The following is a 20,977-nucleotide window of genomic DNA, read 5'->3' as shown; positions in this document are numbered from 1 at the left end:
CAAATTTCTGGCTCATTTACCTTCACAAAAAAAGAAAAAAATTAACTGATACTTGACCCTTACGGATAAACTGCAAACTATCAATTATGTCCAAGCCAAGATACTCATAGATGAGTTTTTATATATAGTATACCACTTTCAGACTCCCATAAAATATAACCCTATACACATCAAGTGCTATGATCTTTCTTGCTAAATTAGAACATGCCAAAGCTCAATAAGGAAGGCTTAACTGCCAGCAGCACTGCACTCTCCAAGGATTAAACTGCTAAAACTCATGGAATAAGCATTCAAGACAAAGAAAAACCAACTGCTACCTCCTTCTCTCTCACTTGCAGCCAAGTACTAAAGCTTCCCTGGTTTATCTACAGACAGGCTGCTTCCTGGACAGAGAGGAGCACGTGTTTCTCTGCTCATGATGCTCCACGGTGCCAGCTGACAATTTCCTAGCTTACTGCTTTGTGCTGATCCAGACTGGCTACTTGGACCTCTGGTACTGTCTTCATCCTATGACCTCTATTATTTAATTACGATATAATTACAATGTATATATCTTGCTTACTTCCAAAAATGTTCTGAGACATCTCTAGCCTGTGATCTCTGCCCCTTGGCTCAGGCATTTTTAGATGCTGCCTGTTCACCTACTTACAGACCCTCCTGACCAGACTCAGGGTCAGTGTGCCGTGCAACTCCTGCCTATCCCCTGCTCACGGCCCACACCTTTGGCCTGAGCCAGCTAGTTTTTGGATCTTCCTGTTTCTCAAAGATTGGCCATTGCCCTGGCTCCAGCATGACATCTGCTCTTATCAGTTCTTTTCTCTAACTACAAGGTGATTCTTGCCTAGAAGAGAAAAGCCTTATAATTAAATAAGGCCTGAAAATTTGGTCCACATACTGATTTGGTTTCCTTAATGCTACTGAGACATACATGACAAATGTTATCAAAGCAACACAAACGGAGATACACAGTCACTCAAGCGTGCCTTTCCAGAGACAAAATAAATCTACCAATAAGATCATCACCAGTCCCAACAAAATGTGAAAAGATACCAGACCCTTGAGAAACAATATCTAAATATTTTACTTTCAATTCTTACCCTTCGTAAAAACTCAAGAGGACTGTATTTGGGCCCTAAGACGAAAATTTTCTTTCCTCTTCGAGCCACACCACTGAACACTCGAGCAAATGCAATAAAAGACTCTTGGTTGTCTTCTTCCTGGAGCACAGGTTTAGGGGTCATACTTTCCACCTGTTGCTCATCACCTGCCAGAAAAAAAAAGATAATTAGTGCCAAGAATGCCCTCTTAATTCAAGAAGTGTCTGGAAACACGAATATGATATGTTTGATCCAGTTTCAGAAAAAAAAGAAAACAAAACCAAAACACCAAGAATGGAAAGAGTATTGATAAAAACTATGATTAAAGCTTAAAAAGCTCAAGAACTAAAGGATGAGTGTCCCAAGTTAAGCAAAAAGGCAAACACTTTGCAACAGAGCCTACTTAGGAAAGCTATACCTCTTGGCTCCTCTCCTTTTGGACATGTTTCAAGGGCACTGCCATCTTGGGTGGGCTCCAAGGGTGCCTGTCCCTGTGCTGCTGCAAGCTTCTCTGCATGCCTTTGTCTTGCACGCTCACGTCTCTGAGCAATTTCTTCTTGAGTGAGAGGCCTACAGGATATCACAAATATGTTATCATCTGGCAACATCAAGCATCTCTCAGTTTAGTCAAGCAGGGAAACAGCAAGTATTGATATGGCTGGGTAAGATGAAGATTGGTCCCAGCTCCATTCCAGGCAGTTTTCTCCAAGTCCTCTCCCTGTCTGTAGCAACAGGAGAGGGCCTATCAGCCTCTCTCTAATAATGCTATGTCCCAACTATTCTGAGCTTATGAACTGATATGCAAGAGCCCAAGTCCCTATCTGGAGCAATGTACAATAGTATGGAACCTTTCTCAGATGCCTATATTCCTTCTGGAAAAGGCAAAGAACAGGAAGAAGGAAGGGAAAGAGTGACAGATATCAGGGTTTGGAACAACCCTGGCAGGGAAACAAGCATAAGCCTTAATAACCAGGGTTCAAGAGGAAGGGTTCAAGGTCAGGATGAGTACTGGCAATTCATCAGTACTAGAAGGTCAAACTGAAATATCAGCCACTGTGTTAGACCCAAGAAGTACCATCACAGAAAAGGCAGGGTGTGGGTGTGTATGTGTGGTTTTCCCTGGGGGTGAGAATGAGAGGGGGTGGAGAAGGTAATTAAGCTATTTTTCCTGAAGAATTACCCTCATGTCTGTCAGGATATAGAGAACGCATTCAGAGTTTTAATACTAAAAAGTTGTTGACAAAAGGGGAGCACTAAGTCGAATACAAATTCTGTTTGGGAGTTCGGGTTTGGAAGGTAGAAACCAGGCAGATAGACTGTTTCCTAGGACTTGGCTCCCTTCCCATGTAGGGGTCCTTATGAACCTACCTGCATGCTCAACCCCAGCACATGAACAAGACCAATCCGTGTCCCAAGGCTGATAAAATAACAGCATCTTTAGCCCTATACTCCGGGACTGAGCATCAAAGCACTCAGGCTAATCCTATGGTCCTAACTTTATGCTCCAGCTTTGGAAGCTGGACAACTCCTCCTGGTCCCAACACTTTGTGCCTCTCTCCCACGTTGTCCCTCACCTTTGACATTATGATTCCTGCTTTATTTCCCAAGCTCAGACTTCACACCTAACTGATAACCTTCATCCCCATCTTGCCATGCCATATTCCCCTCCTCTCTCTGTAAGCCATGGAAGCCATGTAGGTAGCCATTCTGCCTACTTGCCTTCCAAATGGCCACATACCTGTAGGGCTCCTGATTCAAAGTGGCCTAACTCCTTCTACCTTTCTAGTTCATGTAAGCTAACCTGGAAGGTGACTGCTTAAATCGTTGACTGTCCACTGCTATACTCTTCAGATATCTTCCTGCTAGACAAGACTTCTCTAGTCCTAGTGTCTAGGACTAGACACTACTTCTGCCTTCCTTAGCATCTGTCCCTCAAAATCAATGCATTTAGTTCCAAGAGCAGGCCCTTCCACTCACACCCACTCTGCTGCAGGTCACTGGGCTGTGCAATAGAATACAAAAACATGAGAAACAATCCTTGAGCCCGGCTTGGTCAGGTGCCTCATTAGGCAATCAAAACCGCTGGCACTAGGGGGCCACACTACCACTGCAAGAGACAAGCTCCTCATTACAGGAAGCTCTAAATGTCAGAACTTACAGGAAGCTCTAAATGTCAGAACTTTCAAATACAGAATGAACTCTGCTTCCTCACAATTTCTAGCTATGGCCGCAGTTCTCTCCTCTGGAGCAACATCTAACAAACCTACTTCCCTCCCCTTTCCTTTGAATCACCTGCATTCATGCCTTCCCTGCCTCCCTTCTTTTCCCCAGGCTGAGTACTCTAGCTGTTCCTTCAACCAATCCTTAGACAACTTTCCTTGTTTCTAGACTTTTGCTAAAAACTCATAAGAATATCTGAAAAGTGTGAACTAAAATATAAATGCAGAACACATTTTTATTGTTAGAGTAGAAGGGAAAAAATACCAGAGGTATCTACTAGTATCTACAAAGAAATGGTCTCTTCCAACGGGTTTATCACTATGATCCAGAGACTGTGTTAATCACTTTACATATATTATAGCACATAATTTATCACAACCATTAAATGAAGTAGATACCATATTCCTATTTTACATACAAGAAAAGGAAGACTTTGAAAACTTCAGTAACTCGACCCAAAGTCACACAGATTTTAAATGGAGGAGCCATCATTCAAATCCAGATCTGTATGGCTCTAAAGTCTATGCTCATTATCACCAGGTTATGTCTTTCCTTCAGGAGGAATTAAAGATGATAAAATCGTCATCTTACATAAATGTGATTTCACTTTAGTCTTAGTGAAAAAAGAAGTGTATTTGTTCACCTTGTAGATTAAATCCTCATGTGCCTAAGTTCATGAAGTGATCTGGAATAATCAGCATGTATGGTCATTAAGTAAGCATCAACTGTATAGATGCTTGCTGTCTATGTTTCTATCCATCCATCCAGTTAACAACTACTGTGTGCCACGCACTGCTGTGGGTACTGGGAATGATGGTAGAGGGGAACAAAGCAGATAGTAATCAGAGGGATGTGTAAAAAGTAACCATTGTGTGTCCAGCATTTGCTGAGAAGGAAAAGAAATGTAATTACAAGAAAATGGGGCCCTACTAGTGAGGAAACAGCTGTGACTGGGAAGTTATTTAGGCTATAGTTAAACTAACCATAGACTTCTTGAAGGGACAATAGTCACTAATACTGAGATGAAGGAGACCAGAGGTGAGAATGTTGACTGAAGATTCAAATGTCAGGTTGGAAGGTGAATCTGAAGAAGCAAAGAGGCAAGAACACAAGAACAAAGGATAAAGTCCTGTAACAGTCCCACACTTCATTTACACCCAAAGTGGCACTGTTGAGCAGCGAGTAAAGGTCAGTGTCTTCATTAAGTTAGGGAAAAATTTTTAGGCTTTGTGGGGGCCGAATCCCATTTCCTGCCTTACTTTTCTCCCTGGCGCATATCACTAATACACTGCACTCTATACGAAAGGAAAATAATACTCTGTTATTCCTGGCTTGGGTATCTAATACAATGGAGATGAAAATGCTATCAAACCAACTTCCCAAGGTACATTTTCCTAAATTTAAAAAATAAAACTTAAATGAAAAAAACTATCAGCTAGAAGATGGAAAAGAACAAAGTAATGGTGATGACCTTACCCAGGTATACCTGAAAACACTGTATTATTACGTAACAACTGTTGAACCTGATATACTGGTTAAAAAACAAATGACAAAAATAAAATCAATAAAACATCTTCATGGAATAGAATGGATTGCACTATCAGAAATATACTAAAATCAGAAAAACATAAGATGAATTATTAAGAAAAATGTTTACAGAAAATGTGATAGTAGAGGCATAATAATACTATTATTTATCAGCAAGAAATGAAGGATGGGTAGAGGTAAGAATTTTAAATGATATAAATACATGTATTTCAAATCTTAACAGCAAATTTTCCAATTCTCTGATATTCCCTATGATTCTACCAGAATCTCTCAGATACTCCCAATGGCCAAAAAACATTCAGTATCCTAAAATTGTTAGTACAAGAAATTGCTACTGAAATATTATCTGGGAGTAGCCTAGATACATAATTAGGCATTCATTCGTTCCGTTATTCACTCATTTACTTACTCATTTAGCCATTCATTCACCCATTCACTGCCCTGTTCATTCCCCCATTCAGATATTCACTCATTCATTCTTCATTTACTCACCCATCTGTTCTTTTACTTATCCCCAGGGCAAAAATTATTGAATACACCTATGTCCAAATCACTAGGGAAGTACTAAAAAACAATGCATAATCTTTCTGCTGAAGGACAAACAGAATTTTATCAGAAGAAAAGAAGCCTTCTCAGATGGAGGAACAGCACAAGTAAAGATATGACATTTGTTCAGACACTAGTATATTAGAGAAACAGAAATAAAAATGTAGTCAAAACATGTTTTGGGGTCAGGTCACGGTGGGTCTGAAATGCCACTAAGACAGGTCAAGTTTATTTCACAGGCTGATGATCTGACCTTCAGTCACTCACATATTATTTTCATGATTTCTGCTATGTCTGCATATTATTTATTTAATACTTATTTAAATGCACAAACATTTTGAACTCAATAAAACTTTAAAATCTCATCACAGTAAAGGCGTTATCACTTGACATACACAGGCAATACACACAAATACACATTAAAATAAATATGCCAACCAAGTAAGTTAAAACTTGTTTCCCTAAGTACCACTGAGATCATCGCCAACACTTCACACTTGAATCAAAACTGCTCAAGGCAGTGAGAATCATTAAGGGTTTTGAGCAAGAGACATATCTTCATAGCTGAGTTTTATAAAGATCACTCTGAAGGAAGAAAGGCAAGTGCATCGGTGGAACTAAAGATGGGGCAGAAGAACCAGCTAGGAGGTTGCTGCAACAATATCCACAAGACATGATCAGAATCTAAACTTGTAGGGAAAGCAGCAGAGACAGGAGGGGAACTCACATAAAAAATAGGAAATGTAGAAGAGATAGATTCCCCAAGACTCTGGAACTTGAGAAATATCCCCTCCTACACCCACCACACCCGTGCACACATAATACACACGGGGAAGCAGAGATACTCATACATTCATAATCTCTACTGAGGTAGATAGAATTAGATGAGACAAGGCAGGCTTAGATTAGAACTCGCCTGACATGTTCAAGAAAAGTTAACCGTTGCTACTACTACTAACGCCACTCTTCAAACTTACATCACTTCAATTCAAAATCCCAGAGCTGCTTTCAACAGCTTTCTCCTACAGAGGTATCACAAAAGGATATATTACTGTACAAATTGTATGTTACCCTGGGGGTTGGCTTGAAATGAACTCTGGGTTGAGGACGAAAAGCATTATCTGTGCCCCACCCCCACCCACACCCCAACTATATCCTACCAAACATATACCATATTCCTAGCCCAGCCCCAACTTTCCCCTTTCCCTTACCTTGGCTTATTCTGAGGCAAGGCCTTAGAATCAACTGCAAATGTTTTGGAAACAAATATGATAACTGGAGCAGTGTCCTCACTTCCACATTTCATAAAAGCTAAACAAATAGGAAGTAAAAATGTTACTATTTTTCCCATTATTAAAAGAACAGATTTTTCTGGAAAACAATTAAAATGTTTAGAACATGGCATCATCTAAATACATCAGAAGTCCACAACTTTTTCCAACTATGATAAAAATTTTAATTAGAAAAGGGTGGCGGAGCAAGATGGCCGAATAGGAACAGCTCCAGTCTCCAATTCCCAGCGCGAGCAACGCAGAAGACCAGTGATTTCTGCATTTTCAACTGAGGTACTGGGGTCATCTCACTAGGGAGTGCCGGACAATCGGTGCTGGTCAGTTGCCGCAGCCCGACCAGCGAGAGCTGAAGCAGGGCAAGGCATCGCCTCACCTGGGAAGCGCAAGGGGGAAGGGAATCCCTTTTCCTAGCCAGGGGAACTGAGACACACAACACCTGGAAAATCAGGTAACTCCCACCCCAATACTGCGCTTTAAGCAAACGGGCACACCAGGAGAATATATCTCACACCTGGCTGGGAGGGTCCCACGCCCACGGAGCCTCCCTCATTGCTAACACAGCAGTCTGCGATCTAACCGCAAGGCACCAGCGAGGCTGGGGGAGGGGCACCCGCCATTGCTGAGGCTTAAGTAGGTAAACAAAGCCGCTGGGAAGCACGAACTGGGTGGAGCTCACAGCAGCTCAAGGAAACCTGCCTGTCTCTGTAGACTCCACCTCTGGGGACAGGGCACGGTTAACAACAACAACAACAAAAGCAGCAGAAACCTTTGCAGATGCAAACGACTCTGTCTGACAGCTTTGGAGAGAGCAGTGGATCTCCCAACACCGAGGTTGAGATCTGAGAAGGGACAGACTGCCTGCTCAAGTGGGTCCCTGACCCCTGAGTAGCCTAACTGGGAGACATCCCCAACTAGAGGCAGTCTGACACCCCACACCTCACAGGGTGGAGTACACCCCTGAGAGGAAGTTTCCAAAGTAAGAATCAGACAGGTACAGTCGCTGTTCAGCAATATTCTATCTTCTGCAACCTCTGCTGCTGATACCCAGGCAAACAGGGTCTGGAGTGGACCTCAAGCAATCTCCAACAGACCTACAGCTGAGGGTCCTGACTGTTAGAAGGAAAACTATCAAACAGGAAGGACACCTATACCAAAACCCCATCAGTACGTCACCATCATCAAAGACCAGAGGCAGATAAAACCACAAAGACGGGGAAAAAGCAGGGCAGAAAAGCTGGAAATTCAAAAAATAAGAGCGCATCTCCCCCTGCAAAGGAGCGCAGCCCATCACCAGCAACGGATCAAAGCTGGTCAGAGAATGACTTTGACGAGATGAGAGAAGAAGGCTTCAGTCCATCAAACTTCTCAGAGTTAAAGGAGGAATTACATACGCAGAGCAAAGAAACTAAAAATCTTGAAAAAAGAGTGGAAGAATTGACAGCTAGACTAATTAATGCAGAGAAGGTCATAAACGAAATGACAGAGATGAAAACCATGACATGAGAAATACATGACAAATGCACAAGCTTCAGTAACCGACTCGATCAACTGGAAGAAAGAGTATCAGCGATTGAGGATCAAATGAATGAAATGAAGCGAGAAGAGAAACCAAAGAAAAAAGAAGAAAAAGAAATGAACAAAGCCTGCAAGAAGTATGGGATTTTGTAAAAAGACCAAATCTACGTCTGATTGGGGTGCCTGAAAGTGAGGGGGAAAATGGAACCAAGTTGGAAAACACTCTTCAGGATATCATCCAGGAGAACTTCCCCAGCCTAGTAGGGCAGGCCAATATTCAAATTCAGGAAATACAGAGAACACCACAAAGATACTCCTCCAGAAGAGCAACTCCAAGACACATAATAAATTGCCAGATTCACCAAAGTTGAAATGAAGAATCTTAAGGGCAGCCAGAGAGAAAGGTCGGGTTACCCACAAAGGGAAGCCCATCAGACTAACAGCAGGTCTCTCGGCAGAAACTCTACAAGCCAGAAGAGAGTGGGGGCCAATATTCAATATTCTTAAAGAAAAGAATTTAAAACCCAGAATTTCATATCCAGCCAAACTAACTTTCATAAGTGAAGGAGAAATAAAATCCTTTACAGATAAGCAAATGCTTAGAGATTTTGTCACTACCAGGCCTGCCTTACAAGAGACCCTGAAGGAAGCCCTAAACATGGAAAGGAACAACCGGTACCAGCCATTGCAAAAACATGCCAAAATGTAAAGACCATTGAGGCTAGGAAGAAACTGCATCAACTAACGAGCAAAATAACCAGTTAATATCATAATGGCTGGATCAAGTTCACACATAACAATATTACCCTTAAATGTAAATGGACTAAATGCTCCAATTAAAAGACACAGATGGCAAACTGGATAAAGAGTCAAGACCCATCAGTCTGCTGTATTCAGGAGACCCATCTCACATGCAGAGACATACATAGGCTCAAAATAAAGGGATGGAGGAAGATCTACCAAGCAAATGGAGAACAAGAAAAAGCAGGGGTTGCAATACTAGTCTCTGATAAAACAGACTTTAAACCATCAAAGATCAAAAGAGACAAAGAAGGCCATTACATAATAGTAAAGGGATCAATTCAACAGGAAGAGCTAACTATCCTAAATATATATGCACCCAATACAGGAACACCCACATTCATAAAGCAAGTCCTTAGAGACTTACAAAGAGACTTAGACTCCAATACAATAATAATGGGAGACTTCAACACTCCACTGTCAACATTAGACAGATCAACGAGACAGAAAGTTAACAAGGATATCCAGGAATTGAACTCATCTCTGCACCAAGTGGACCTAATAGACATCTATAGAACTCTCCACCCCAAATCAACAGAATATACATTCTTCTCAGCACCACATTACACTTATTCCAAAATTGACCACATAATTGGAAGTAAAGCACTCCTCAGCAAATGTACAAGAACAGAAATTATAACAAACTGTCTCTCAGACCACAGTGCAATTAAACTAAAACTCAGGACTAAGAAACTCAATCAAAACTGCTCAACTACATGGAAACTGAACAACCTGCTCCTGAATGACTACTGGGTACATAATGAAATGAAGGCAGAAATCAAGATGTTCTTTGCAACCAATGAGAACAAAGATACAACATACCAGAATCTCTGGGACACATTTAAAGCAGTGTGTAGAGGGAAATTCATAGCACTAAATGTCCACAAGAGAAAGCAGGAAAGATCTAAAATTGGCACCCTAACATCACAATTAAAAGAACTAGAGAGGAAAGAGCAAACACATCCAAAAGCTAGAAGAAGGCAAGAAATAGCTAAGATCAGAGCAGAACTGAAGGAGATAGAGACACAAAAAACCCTCCAAAAAATCAATGAATCCAGGAGTTGGTTTTTTGAAAAGATCAACAAAATTGACAGACCGCTAGCAAGACTAATAAAGAAGAAAAGAGAGAAGAATCAAATAGACACAATAAAAAATGATAAAGGGGATATCACCACCGACCCCACAGAAATACAAACTACCATCAGAGAATACTATAACACCTCTACGCAAATCAACTAGAAAATCTAGAAGAAATGGATAATTTCCTGGACACTTACACTCTCCCAAGACTAAACCAGGAAGAAGTTGAATCCCTGAAGAGACCAATAGCAGGCTCTGAAATTGAGGCAATAATTAATAGCCTACCAACCAAAAAAAGTCCAGGACCAGATGGATTCACAGCTGAATTCTACCAGAGGTACAAGGAGGAGTTGGTACCATTCTTTCTGAAACTATTCCAATCAACAGAAAAAGAGGGAATTTTCCCTAACTCATTTTATGAGGCCAACATCATCCTGATACCAAAGCCTGGCAGAGATACAACAAAAAAAGAAAATTTTAGACCAATATCCCTGATGAACATCTATGCAAAAATCCTCAATAAAATACTGGCAAACCGGATTCAGCAGCACATCAAAAAGCTTATCCACCATGATCAAGTGGGCTTCATCCCTGGGATGCAAGGCTGGTTGAACATATGCAAATCAGTAAACATAATCCAGCATATAAACAGAACCAAAGACAAGAACCACATGATTATCTCAATAGATGCAGAAAAGGCTTTTGACAAAATTCAACAGCCCTTCATGCTAAAAACGCTCAATAAATTTGGTATTGAGGGAACGTACCTCAAAATAATAAGAGCTATTTATGACAAACCCACAGCTAATATCATACTGAATGGGCAAAAACTGGAAAAATTCCCTTTGAAAACTGGCACAAGACAGGGATGCCCTCTCTCACCACTCCTATTCAACATAGTGTTGGAAGTTCTAGCTAGGGCAATCAGGCAAGAGAAAGAAATCAAGGGTATTCAGTTAGGAAAAGAAGAAGTCAAATTGTCCCTGTTTGCAGATGACATGATTGTATATTTAGAAAACCCCATTGTCTCAGCCCAAAATCTCCTTAAGCTGATAAACAACTTCAGCAAAGTCTCAGGATACAAAATCAATGTGCAAAAATCACAAGCATTCTTATACACCAGTAACAGACAAACAGAGAGCCAAATCAGGAATGAACTCCCACTCCCAATAGCTTCAAAGAGAATAAAATACCTAGGAATCCAACTTACAAGGGATGTAAAGGACCTCTTCAAGGAGAACTACAAACCACTGCTCAGTGAAATCAAAGAGGACACAAAGAAATGGGAGAACATACCATGCTCATGGATAGGAAGAATCAATATCGTGAAAATGGCCATACTGCCCAAGGTTATTTATAGATTCAATGCCATCCCCATCAAGCTACCAATGAGTTTCTTCACAGAATTGGAAAACACTGCTTTAAAGTTCATATGGAACCAAAAAAGAGCCCGCATTGCCAAGACAATCCTAAGTCAAAAGAACAAAGCTGGAGGTGTCACGCTACCTGACTTCAAACTATACTACAAGGCTACAGTAACCAAAACAGCATGGTACTGGTACCACAACAGAGATATAGACCAATGGAACAGAACAGAGTCCTCAGAAATAATACCATACATCTACAGCCATCTGATCTTTGACAAACTTGAGAGAAACAAGAAATGGGGAAACGATTCCCTATTTAATAAATGGTGCTGGGACAACTGGCTAGCCATAAGTAGAAAGCTGAAACTGGATCCTTTCCTTACTCCTTATACGAAGATTAATTCAAGTTGGATTAGAGACTTAAATGTTAGACGTAATACCATGAAAACCCTAGAAGAAAACCTAGGTAATACCATTCAGGACATAGGCATGGGCAAGGACTTCATGTCTAAAACACCAAAAGCAATGGCAGCAAAAGCCAAAATTGACAAATGGGATATGATTAAACTAAAGAGTTTCTGCACAGCAAAAGAAACTACCATCAGAGTGAACAGGCAACCTACAGAATGGGAGAAAATTTTTGCAATCTACTCACCCGACAAAGGGCTAATATCCAGAATCTACAAAGAACTCAAACAAATATACAAGAAAAAAACAAACAACCCCATCAAAAAGTGGGCAAAGGATATGAACAGACATTTCTCAAAAGAAGACATTCATACAGCCAACAGACACATGAAAAAATGCTCATCATCACTCGCCATCAGAGAAACGCAAATCAAAACCACAATGAGATACCATCTCACACCAGTTAGAATGGCAATCATTAAAAAGTCAGGAAACAACAGGTGCTGGAGAGGATGTGGAGAAACAGGAACACTTTTACATGTTGGTGAGATTGTAAAGTAGTTCAACCATTATGGAAAACGGTATGGCGATTCCTCAAGGATCTAGAACTAGATGTACCATATGACCCAGCCATCCCACTACTGGGTATATACCCAAAGGATTATAAATCATGCTGCTATAAAGACACATGCACACGTACGTTTATTGCGGCACTATTCACAATAGCAAATATTTGGAATCAACCCAAATGTCCATCAGTGACAGATTGGATTAAGAAAATGTGGCACATATACACCATGGAGTACTATGCAGCCATAAAAAAGGATGAGTTTGCGTCTTTGTAGGGACATGGATGCAGCTGGAAACCGTCATTCTTAGCAAACTATCACAAGAACAGAAAACCAAACACCGCATGTTCTCACTCATAGGTGGGAACTGAACAATGAGATCACTTGGACTCGGGAAGGGGAACATCACACACCGGGGCCTATCATGGGGAGGGGAGAGGGGGGAGGGATTGCATGGGAGTTATACCTGATATAAATGATGAATTGATGGGTGCTGACGAGTTGATGGATGCAGCACACCAACATGGCACAAGTATACATATGTAACAAACCTACACATTATGCACATGTACCCTAGAACTTAAAGTATAATAAAAAATAAAATAAAATAAAAATAAATAAATAAATAAAAAAGAAAAGGGTAAGACTGCCAGGAAAGAATAGCAGAGGAAGGTCAAACAGAGTTGGCAGAAATAAGGAAAGAAAAGCAAGCAAATTTGACGGGGTGAGGGATCTCATATGAAAGCTAAACCTATGCAATGAGGTTAACCACCTATTATAAGCAGTAATATATTTTTCACTGTCAAGTACAGAAAAGGTAGGATTGAGGAATGTTACCAAAGGCCAACAATCAGCAAGGCAGCTTGTTAACAAGATATATAAAAATCAATAGCTTTTCCAATCCCCCACAATAACAAGTTAGAAAATAAAATGGACAACAATACTGTATTATGATATTAACAAATTCTTAGAAATAAATTAGGATTCAATAGTATTAAAATGCCAGTTATCTATAAATACACAAATTTTAACACAATTTCATATTAACATAAGAACATTTTCCTTAACCCATATTGGAGGTAAAAAACCGTTGATCAATGAATTTTTTTAAAACAACTCATCACCTCACATTAAAATAATTTGTATACAAAGAATTCAATAGTAAAATTTAAAGAAGAAAAAAGAAAGCCACAGGAAGTAAGAATGAAACATGTATCAGAAGTCTTGCCAGTGGAAGCTTTGAATGAGGAACAGAATGACATGCCCTGACTTATATCTTAAGAGGATCACTCTGTTTTATCTGCAATATTGAGAAAACACTAACCGGAATCAAGAAGCAGGGATACTAGTTGTTTTTTTTGTTGTTGTTGTTGCTGTTTGTTTGTTTGTTTTTTTGAGTCGGAATCTCACTCTTGTCACCCAGGCTGGAGTGCAGTGGCGTGATCTCGGCGCACTGCAACCTCCCCCTCCCAGATTCAAGCGATTCTCCTGCCTCAGCCCCCTGAGTAGCTGGGACTACAAGCACGTACCAGCACACCCAGCTAATTTTTGTATTTTTAGTAGAGATGGGGTTTCATCATATTGGCCAGGATGGTCTCGAGCTCTTGGCCTCATGATCAACCCGCCTCAGCCTCCCAAAGTGCTGGGATTACAGGTGTGGGCCACTGTGCCCGGCCCGGCCAGGATACTAGTTGTTAAACAATTAAAATAACCAGGTGAGAGATGGTGGTTTCTTGGCTCAGGGAGGCAGAAGTGAAAACATTGGGAAATAGTTGAATTCTGTATTTAAAAGGAAGAACAAACAGGATTTGCTGATGGACTGGATGTTGGAGCATGAGATAAATACAAGGGCCATAGATGACTCCAAGGTTTTTGGACTGAGTAAATGAAAAGATTGAGGTGCCCCTAATTGAGATGGAAATGACTAGGTGAGCAGACTTGGGGATAAGATAAAAAGCCCAGTTTGGGATATGTTCAGTTGAGATGCTTCTTAGACAACACAGTGTAGAGGGAGTTCCAGCTATCAGTCCAGAGTCCAGAAAACAGACATGCTCTGAAGATACACAATTGTGGGAATTATGAGTATGTAGTTGTCATTTAAAGTCTTGAGATTGGATGAGATTATCAGAAGAGGGACTGCAGGTAAAATAGATGAGGATCAAAGACTTGAACCTTACTTGGGGCACCCCAAAGTTAAAAAGCCAGGGAGATGGGGAGGAATCACAAAAACAGATAATTAAGGATAAGCAGCCAGGGAGACACAAAGAAAAGCAGAAGCAAGGGAATGGAAGCAATGGAAGCCTAGAAGTCAAGGGAAGAAAGTGCTTCAAGGAGGGGGAGTGATCACCTGTGTCAAATGCTAGTGACAGATCTAGTCCTATGAAGACTGAAAACTGGCCATTAGATTTAACAAACCAAAACATCGTTAGATTTAATGATGCCAAGAACAACAGTGTAGTGGTTTGGGGGCAGGGTTACAAAAGCAATAGAACTGGAGGAAAAGAATTAGAGAAAAGAAAATACATAGAGACAAATTTCATGGAACCTACGAAGCCCAGAATGGGAGCTTCTTTTCTCATGAGGAGCATGCGTACAGGAAGTCGCTGGTCTCTCATCCTACTGGCTGAGCAAAATGACTGTAACAAGAAAACCTTTGGGGTGGGGGTGGGAGGCAAAACTGGTGAAATGGTCATCTGTGAAACTGTTCATTTGTGGAAGTGGACATTTGGCAAATTGGCCATTTAGCAAACTAGCCTAGCATTCAGCAAACTGGTCTAGAGCAGCCTGGATGGAGGACAGTCAATGACATGGTATATTGCAACAGGTCCATCTTTCCTTACCTGCTTTCAGTGCTTGAGTTTCTGGTGGAAGAGAGTCAAAGGTTTGTGATCCCGTGCACATCAGTCTCTCCACTCTCTCGGCTGTAATATCAAGGGGACTAGGAAGTTTCTGACATACCATCGCTGAAGTCTGTTGTTAAGGACTCAAAACCTTGAGCCAGTGCCTCCCACCAAGGTGAATATTCACTGTATGCTCTAAATATTGAGGTAACAAAGTCTGTCCATAGAGAAAATGCCTGTGCTATATGGCAACACTGCTTTATGCATCACATCTCAAAACATGCACACAATTTCAGGGAGTTCACAAACTCCTAAAAGCTCAGAAAGGATCCTCATGACAGATACTTTAACACTGAGACTCATGGAACAAATGAGAACAGAGCTTAGCAGGTTGGCTATCGGTGACCTTGAAATGAAACAGTTATCTAACACAAACATCTTATTTAAATCTTAGTGTAAACATTTTTATTCTTACAGTTTACTAAATAAACACAAAAAGAATTGTCTTCTTAAAGAAGTTCACTATTAGTAATGTTAACATAAATTAGTATTAGCGTATTAATTATTAAAGTATTTAATACAGTTTCATGGTAGAACACCAAATAAGGAGAGAAGACTTATTTTGGATTGAATGTTATTTCCAGAGAATTTCCTGGTTGCCATAACGCATTGTTTTTTCTTGCTTTATCAAAACTATTCCATTAAAAACCATTAGAATAAAGGATACCAAGAACAGCATGTGATATGGGTAGCCACTGACTACAAATGGCGTTGATCTGAACTTTAGGGTCTGAATGTCGTGCCTCCCGGGCTCCAATTTTTAATCCTAAAGAAGTCACTATTTTATCAATTTTGTCTTTGTCCCTATAGTAAACACAAGATTGGAGGGCGGAAATGTCATATGCACATAAAAACAGGCAGTGGGGAAAAGGAACCCAACATTATTTGGCATATTTTTATCCTAATGTGTTACTTTTTCAAAAAAAGCTAAAAATGATTGAAGGAAATCCTGCCACAGAAAAAGCCTCCTCAACTTCTACTCTTACACTTTGAAGTGAATCCTTCTTTAAGACTTCCCAGGAAGTACTTCTCCCCAATCTCCTCAAGCAGACTATATCAAGTGGTAAAGCAGTCTTACAAATAAGTACTAATAAGTCATTATTCCACCTCAGGAATAACTCAGAAAGTAAATTTACTATAGCAAACTTATATCAGAAAAGTTATTTCCCCACTTCCCCATTAATGATCCTAGCTATCAAACACCTTTTCTACTTTAATAACTATTTTTTAAATCTGGGTTTGCATTAAAAAAGACCCAATGTTTCTTTCTATCCTTTTATCTCTTCACCTCAACACTCTATAAAATATTGCTATCCTGTCCCTTCAACATCACCCTTTAGCTGGGTTACATAGACTTCTTTAAATTGCTTCCAAGCCCTGTAATCAACTCATCTGTAGAAGCTCTGTTCACTTTCTCAGTCCATCTCAGCTTTCTGAAGTATGACTCATCAAACTGGAAAGTGAGACAAATTATACTGCCTAAAGATGCCTAAAGGTAAACAATGTCATAAGAGTCTTACTTTTTCAAGACAGCATCATACAAACTCCATATATTTTCCAGGATCAACTGTACAAATAAAGGTTTCTTTCCTTTGGCCTGTACAAAAGAATATATGGGCTTAAATTAAGTTCCTGAACATTTAATAGGCATTTATATATTCCTTCTTGACATGCTTTTATTATCAATATGTTTCATTTCTACTTGAAAATATTTATTCAAAAATAAAGTAGATGAAAGTAGTTATAAGAATGTACTAAACAGCCAAAAACCATAATTAATAATAATCCACTGTTCTTTCCTCTGGGAATCATAGACTTTACAAGTGACATGACCATTCGTGGGTCATATTACCATGGCTGCCATCAAACAAATACACACAGCACCCAAGCCAACAGCTAAAACTTCACTCTGCACATGCAGGCGCTTTCCATGGACTTCAGTCTAAAATTACGTTAGAAGAAACACAAAACAGTCTTAAACATATTTCTAAAATTTCACAAGGGTAGGAAAATTTTGAAAACCCAAAAAACCCCATCATTTTTCTCACCAAACTATGCAAAAAGTTACTAGCAAGAGCACCTTGAGGTGTATACTCTCCCATATACATGAGGTGGGATATATTAACAAATTCATACCTCCTTTCTGAAGAACTACTGGCAACAGTATTAAGAAAAGAAAAGTCATTGGCTTAGAATGCTCAGTTTTAAAAAACTCACCATGAAGACATAAAACTTATGTCCAAAGATGTCTATCATAACTCTACTTACAATATCAAAGCATTTGAAAAAAAAAAAACTATTTCCAATCTTAGGAGAATGATTACATAAATGAAAATGCTCTCACAAAATAAAATAACAGGGGGTTTACTGAATTATTTCATATAATCATCATAACTATCCTATCAGATAAGTGATATTATCTCAATTTTACAGATGAAATAACTGAGATAAAAGTCATAGAGCCAATAAGTGGTGGAGCCAAAATTCAAACACAGAGTCAACTCTAAAGGCATGCTCTTTCCCACTTAGCTATATTTACTGCCTTTAAAATATACTGTTTATAAAAAAGCTTTTAATGGCAAGGGAAGATGTTCATGATATGACAAAAGCAAAAAGGCAGCTACATTGTATAAACAGCATAATCTCAACTGAGGAATGTATATATCCATGTAAAGAGAATGAAAAAAATTAGAATCATCTACTAGCAGTGCTGGCTTCGATTTTTTGGTTTGCTGTGGCTTTATACTTGTGAGTACTTTCCAAAAAACAATGTATATGATTTTCAATGAGAATAATTTTATGAAATCCTGGTTTTTACATTAAAAAATAAAGCTCCGAGGGGGTGCGCCCAAGATGGCCGAATAGGAACAGTTCCAGTCTCCAGTTACCAGCATGAGTGACACAGAAGACTGGTGATTTCTGCATTTTCTTTTTTTTTTTTTTTTTTTTTTTTTTGAGACGGAGTCTCGCTCTGTTGCCCGGGCTGGAGTGCAGTGGCCGGATCTCAGCTCACTGCAAGCTCTGCCTCCCAGGTTTACGCCATTCTCCTGCCTCAGCCTCCCGAGTAGCTGGGACTACAGGTGCCCGCCACCACGCCCGGCTAGTTTTTTGTATCTTTTAGTAGAGACGGGGTTTCACCATGTTAGCCAGGATGGTCTCGATCTCCTGACCTCGTGATTCGCCCGTCTCGGCCGATTTCTGCATTTTCAACTGAGGTACCGGGTTCATCTCACTGAGGAGTGCCAGACAATCAGTGCTGGTCAGCTGGTGCAGCCCAACCAGGAGAGCTGAAGCAGGGCCAGGCATTGCCTCACCTGGGCAGTGCAAGGGGGAAGGGAATCCCTTTTCCTAGCCAAGGAAAACTGAGACACACAACACCTGGAAAATCGGGTAACTCCCAACCTAATACTGTGCTCTAACAAGCGTCTTAGGAAAGGACACAACAGGAGATTATATCCCACACCTGGCCTGGAGGGTCCCATGCCCACAGAGCCTCCCTCATTGCTAGCACAGCAGTCTGAGATCTAACTGCAAGGCGGCTGCAAGGCTGGGGGAGGGGCGCCCGCCATTGCTGAGGCTTAAGTGGGTAAACAAAGCCACTGGGGAGCTCGAATTGGTGGAGCCCACACCAGCTCAAAGAGGCTGGCCTGTCTCTGTAGACTCCTCCTCTGGGGACAGGGCATAGCTCAACAAAAATCAACAGAAACCTCTGCAGAGGTAAATGCCCCTGTCTGATTGCTTTGAAGAGAGCAGTGGATCTCCCAGCATGGAGGTTGAGATCTGAGAAAGGACAGACTGCCTGCTCAAGTGGGTCCCTGACCCCTGAGTAGCCTAACTGGGAGACATCCCCCACTAGGTGCAGACCCACACCTCACACCTCACATGATGGGGTACACCCCTGAGACGAAGCTTCCAGAGCAAGAATCAGTCAGCAACACTCGCTGTACAGCAATATTCTATCTTCTGCAGCCTCCGTTGCTGATACCCAGGCAAACTGGGTCTAGAGTGAACCTCGAGCAAATTCCAACAGACGTACAGCTGAGGGTCCTGACTGTTAGAAGGAAAACTAACAAACAGAAAGGACACCCACACCAAAACCCCATCAGTACATCACCATCATCAAAGACCAAAGGCAGATAAAACCACAAAGATGGGGAAAAAGCAGGGCAGAAAAACTGGAAATTCAAAAAATCAGAGCACATCTCCCCCTCCAAAGGAACGCAGCTCATTGCCAGCAATGGAACAAAGCTGGATGGAGAATGACTTTGACGAGTTGAGAGAAGAAGGCCTCAGTCGATCAAAATTCTCAGATCTAAAGGAGGAACTACGTAACCAGTGCAAAGAAACTAAAAACCTTGAAAAAGAATGGATAAATGGATAACTAGAATAATCAAGGCAGAGAAGACCTTAAAAGAACTGATAGAGATGAAAACCATAACACGAGAAATACGTGACAAATGCACAAGCTTCAGTAACCCACTCGATCAACTGGAAGAAAGAGTATCAGTGATTGAAGATCAAATGAATGACATGAAGCGAGAAGAGAAATGTGGAGGAAAAAGAGTAAAAAGAAATGAACAAAGCCTCCGAGAAGTATGGGATTATGTGAAAAGACCAAATCTACGTCAGACTGGTGTGCCTGAAAGTGATGGGGAAAATGGAACCAAGTTGGAAAACACTCTGCAGGATATCATGCAGGAGAACTTCCCCAACCTAGTAAGGCAGGCCAACATCCAAATTCAGGAAATACAGAGAACGCCACAAAGACACTCCTCGAGAAGAGCAACTCCAAGACACATAATTGTCAGATTCACCAAAGTTGAAATGAAGGAAAAAATGTTAAGGGCAGCCAGAGAGAAAGGTCGGGTTACACACAAAGGGAAGCCCATCAGACTAACAGCAGATCTCTCAGCAGAAACTCTACAAGCCAGAAGAGAGTGGGGGCCAACATTCAACATTCTTAAAGAAAAGAATTTTCAACCCAGAATTTCGTATCCAGTCATACTAAGTTTCATAAGTGAAGGAGAAATAAAATCCTTTACAGACAAGCAAATGCTTAGAGATTTTGTCACCACTAGGCATGCCCTACAAGAGATCCTGAAGGAAGCACTAAACACGGAAAGGAACAACAGCTACCAGCCATTGCAAAAACACATCAAAATGTAAAGTCCATAGATGCTAGGAAGAAACTTCATCAACTAGCGAGCAAAATAACTAGTTAATATCATAATGACAGGATCAAGTTCACACATAACAATATTAACCTTAAGTGTAAATGGACTAAATGATCCAATTAAAAGACACAGACTGGCAAACTGGATAAAGAGTCAAGACCCATCAGTTTGCTGTATTCAGGAGACCCATCTCACATGCAGAGACACACATAGGCTGAAAATAAAGGGATGGAGGAAGATCTACCAAGCAAATGGAGAACAAAAAAAAAAAAAAAAGCAGGGGTTGTAATCCTAGTCTCTGATAAAACAGACTTTAAACCATCAAAGATCAAAAGAGACAAAGAAGGCCATTACATAATGGTAAAGGGATCAATTCATCAGGAAGAGCTAACTATCCTAAATATATATGCACCCAATACAAGAGCACCCACATTCATAAAGCAAGTCCTTAGAGACTTAC

The 20,977-nt window shown here is 40.6% G+C and overlaps 1 protein-coding gene across 3 annotated transcripts in view; it reads right to left on the bottom strand.

Annotated features, from left to right (window-relative positions):
• EFL1 (elongation factor like GTPase 1) overlaps positions 1 to 20,977 on the bottom strand; it is a 156,626-nt gene that overhangs the window by 99,985 nt on the left and 35,664 nt on the right. For all 3 annotated transcript variants that reach the window (XR_004431857.1, XM_033189201.1, XM_033189202.1), the window contains exons 9-14: positions 16,864 to 16,940; positions 16,011 to 16,147; positions 15,284 to 15,406; positions 6,623 to 6,722; positions 1,516 to 1,667; positions 1,098 to 1,264 (exon numbers count right to left, since the gene is read on the bottom strand). Coding sequence is in view for 2 of the 3 variants with exons in the window: in XM_033189201.1 (XP_033045092.1) it covers positions 1,098 to 1,264; positions 1,516 to 1,667; positions 6,623 to 6,722; positions 15,284 to 15,406; positions 16,011 to 16,147; positions 16,864 to 16,940 (756 nt within the window). In the remaining variant the exon portion in view is untranslated. The remainder of the gene's footprint in view (positions 1 to 1,097; positions 1,265 to 1,515; positions 1,668 to 6,622; positions 6,723 to 15,283; positions 15,407 to 16,010; positions 16,148 to 16,863; positions 16,941 to 20,977) is intronic.

Source organism: Trachypithecus francoisi, unplaced genomic scaffold (genome assembly GCF_009764315.1).
Source record: "Trachypithecus francoisi isolate TF-2019V2 unplaced genomic scaffold, Tfra_2.0 Lachesis_group3, whole genome shotgun sequence".
Classification (NCBI taxonomy): Eukaryota; Metazoa; Chordata; class Mammalia; order Primates; family Cercopithecidae; genus Trachypithecus; species Trachypithecus francoisi.
This window is presented reverse-complemented; position numbering and strand designations above follow the sequence as displayed.